This window comes from Chinchilla lanigera, unplaced genomic scaffold (assembly GCF_000276665.1).
Source record: "Chinchilla lanigera isolate Chin_1 unplaced genomic scaffold, ChiLan1.0 scaffold00021, whole genome shotgun sequence".
Classification (NCBI taxonomy): domain Eukaryota; kingdom Metazoa; phylum Chordata; class Mammalia; order Rodentia; family Chinchillidae; genus Chinchilla; species Chinchilla lanigera.
The window spans coordinates 26213380-26217198 of NW_004955422.1; the positions used below are offsets into that span (position 1 = coordinate 26213380).

Below are 3819 nucleotides of genomic sequence, written 5' to 3' on the forward strand. Positions count from 1 at the left end.
ATACCCTGAACAGAGGTAAGGGGGTGGCAAGGAGGGAATGGGGTCTGCGGATATGGTCTCTTGTAGGCAAGGATAAAAGAGGGAGTAAAGTTGACGCGGAGGCCTCTGTGTTTATATGACCTGGTGGTAATTCTCTTATCTATGAACAGACAGTAGACATCAGAAGAGAGAACATGACTGGGGAGAAATATAATTTGAAAAGATAATACATTTAATTTTGAATATGTTACCCTGAAATGTCTGCAAAGTATTAGAGTGCAGATGATTTTTCAAGGATTGGGACCAGTGGAAGGTGTGGAGGTCCGCAGCCGCTGCTGTACTTATCCACTCTGCATATATTATTTTATCTCATACTCTAATGCCTCTGTAAGGTAGGTATTTTCCTATACCCCTTCTGTATATTTTATTATAGCTTTGTGAATGAAGAAAATGAGACTTGAAGAAGTGCTTCGCTCAAAGAAATAAAACTCAAGTTTGATGACAAAACATGTGCTCTTAAAGTAGTAGTGTTTCTCTACAGAAACCACCACAGATAGAATGCATTTGAAGTCACGGAAATCAGTAGGTCACTCAGAAATAGTGTAGTTTATAGTTTGAGACAGGGTCTTGCTATGCAGTTCAGGCTGGCCTTGACCACATCAGGTAGCCCAGGCTAACCTTGAATTCAAAGCAATCCTCCTGCCTCAGCCTCCCAAGTGCTGGGATTACAGGTGTGCACCACCTACAGTCGGCTGAAATAGTATAGTTTTAAGGGGAACAAGAGAAGTCAAAAAATGACATCTTGGTCAGGCATGGTGGTGCTCACCTGTAATCCCAGAACGCTGGAGGCTGAGCCAAAAGGATTGCTTTGAGGGAGGCCAGCCTGAGCTACACAGTGAGTTCAAGCCAGCCTGAACTGCATAGCAAGACCCTATCTCAAAAGGAAAAAAAAAAAAAAAAAAGTCGTATGTGTTCAAAGGAAAAAAATTATAGTAAAAAAAAATCACCATTAATACCCCTCAATATACTCTCCCTCACTTTGAACACAATTGTCGGAAGCAGTTCTGGATGTCCTCTTTTGTGAGTGTCTTTATCACATGTGATCAAAAATATAGTGAGTATGTTTCCCAGGTGCCATCAAACTGAAAAGTAGGCTTGTAAAAGCATTACGATGTGCCTTCATCCACTTTATTCACTAAATATGACATCCTGTTACTTCTGGCTCTTCCGCAAAGTCAAAATCACCACAAAAGGTAAGCATTTTGATTGATTTGGGACATTGAGGTAGCCTTGAGAACACAATTAAAGACATGAAATAAGCCTTCCCAATCTGCTTCAGAAAGTGGCCAGAATGATAAGATAGCTGTGTTTGACGTGAAGGGCATAGTTTAAGGGGCATTAATGGCAATGTCTTTTACTATAATAAATTTTTTATTGAAACATTTGCTGTATTTCTTTAATTATACCTTGTAGTCAAAGTATTGAAAAATAGTACCCAGAATAATTTTTATGAATTAGAAGTATAGTATCTCTAAAGTTAGGTAAAACAGAAGTCTGCAGATATCATGGAGAAAAAAGTTTGACAATTACCGGGTACTGGTGATGGCAGAGCAGTTTATATAGAGAGAAACCAGACTGCAGTGAACTTAGGAGTCAGTGGGAGCTGAACATGGTGGTACAAACCTGTAATCCCAGCCCGGGGGAGGCTGAGGCAGGAGGATCACTGAGAGTTGGAGGCCACCCTGGTCTACATAGTGAGTTCAAGGCCAGCGTGAACTACATAATGAGACACTGTCTCAAAAAAAAAAAAAAGTGTGTGGGAGAGGAGAAAGAAGAGGCAGAGGGTATAGACTACTTTTCCAGAAGCTTTGTAAAATAAACAATTATGCAATATGCATAAGTAATACATTTATTAATATTAATTTATTAAATAATTAATAACTCATTGTTTCCATATTTCTTGGATTTTTTCTTTACACCATCCTTCTGATTACCTTTTTCTACCTCTTTTATGCCAGTGTCCTTTCTCAAGTTGGACACACCTGGAAGCACTGACTGTTGTTTATTTATTTATTTATTTATTTATTTATTTATTTATTGTCTTTTTGAGACAAGATCTCACTATGCAGTTCAGGATGGCCTTGAGCTCATTTTATGGCCGAGGTTGGTCTCGAATTTGCAACGATTCTCCTGCCTCAGCCTCCCGAGTGCTGGGATTACAGGCATGCACCTCCACGCCTAGCCTGTTGTTTATTTGGATAGTGGACAATTTGTTTTACTTCTTCATGTGTTGTTAGCGGCTCAGGTGATTCTGTCTTTGGAGGATGGGCCATAGACACCCTTGCCCCAACTCCTTCATCTGTTTTCCATGAAGATACATAAACACTTCCCAGACCAATTTGGCAAAGCATGGAAGTTGTTAGGTTCTTAGCAAACCAATGACCAAGTCTCCCCACATTCTCTTCCCAGCCCCTTGGTGGGCAGATTTGGGAGAAAAAAAAAGAAGCTGTCACTTCAAACTTTCTGGGATATGGTGTCCCAATTGGAGCATCTGTCCGGCTTCGTATCAGCTGAGACCTTTCTTTCCTTGCCAGCTCTGGTCAACCCAGACCTTTCTCAGAGCGAGCAGGAGAGTAATTAACATCGCCGTCCACCCGTGTACAGGAAGATGCCCACAGCCACACCAGCGATGACAAAACTGCCCACCAGGATGCCCAGGACCAGTGAAGTGTAGGAGCGGCCTGTTTGGCTCCCTGCAGAACACGCAGAGAGTCAGCTTAGGAATCTCACCAGAGTCCGCGGTTTGAGTCAAACCCCCAGGGATTTCTCTCCCCAAAGGACAGCGACCACTCTCCCCAGTGACTTAGCTACGTGTGCTCTGCCCCTGCTCCCGCTCCTGGCCCTTGCAGTTCACATCCTCCAGGTCCGTCCTTTTGCCTGGAACCCGCCCCCTCCCTAACACAGGCGCTGCCCAAGACCCTGGTACCTTTGAAGTTCTTCATGACCATGTGTTTCTGCACGTACTGCACACAGGTGTCCTGCAGAAACTCCCGCATTTCGTACCGAGTACGATTGTAGCTGTTGAGCTGCTTCAGTGTAAAAGCGACCAGCGTGGAGAGCGGCTGGGGTCCCTGCACCCACTGGGCATCCTCCGGCCGGAAACTCACGAAGGAGCTCCCGTTCACAGCCACTTCGAAGAAGACGCGGGCTTTGGAGCCCTCAGAGTCCTCGGGAGGCAGCTCGCAGCCCAGGAAGCAGCGGATGGTGAGAGGAACTGCGGAGGGGTTCGGCGTCAGAGGCTGCGTGGGGAGCAGGGGGCCCCCAGGGGAGAGGACGGGTGGGGGCCTGAGGAGAAGGCCGGGGTGCGACCAGGCGGTGGTTGAGGTTAGACCTGAGGCTGTGTAAGGAGGTGCAAGCGACTACGAAGGAAAAGGGGGACTCTGAGGGAAGAGCAGGGCAATGGGCGGAGGGACCGAAGGGTCTTTGACGGGAAGGAGCCCGTGGGGAGGGCGCGGAACGAAGCCATCAGCTCTGGGAGGAGAGCCGGCTGGAGGGTGGAGGGGACAGTGCGGGGGTTGTGTGAGGGAACCAGGGGGTCAGGAAGCAAAGGAACTGGAAGGCTGCGAGCCCAGGAGTGGGGAGCCTTCAGTGAACCCCGGGGTCAGAGTGGGTCAAGGACAACGCCTCCCAACACGGTTCACCCCAAGATGTCAAGACAGCTGGAAGAGGGTCTGAGGGGGAGCTCGTTTCCTAGGACACCCAGGCTCTGCAACCTCCAGCTCGGACCCACCCACCTCCGAGACCCCGCGCGCCTTTTGATGCCCCACCAAGCCCGCCCCG

General features: G+C 47.3%; 1 protein-coding gene across 1 annotated transcript in view; it reads right to left on the reverse strand.

The window, feature by feature from the left end:
- Positions 1-2377: 2377 nt before the first annotated feature.
- Procr (protein C receptor, endothelial) overlaps positions 2378-3819 on the reverse strand; it is a gene marked incomplete in the record, with an annotated part of 4640 nt that continues 3198 nt past the window's right edge. The window contains 2 exon segments of the mRNA XM_013514115.1: positions 2378-2732; positions 2966-3253. Of these exon segments, the coding sequence (XP_013369569.1) occupies positions 2617-2732; positions 2966-3253 (404 nt within the window).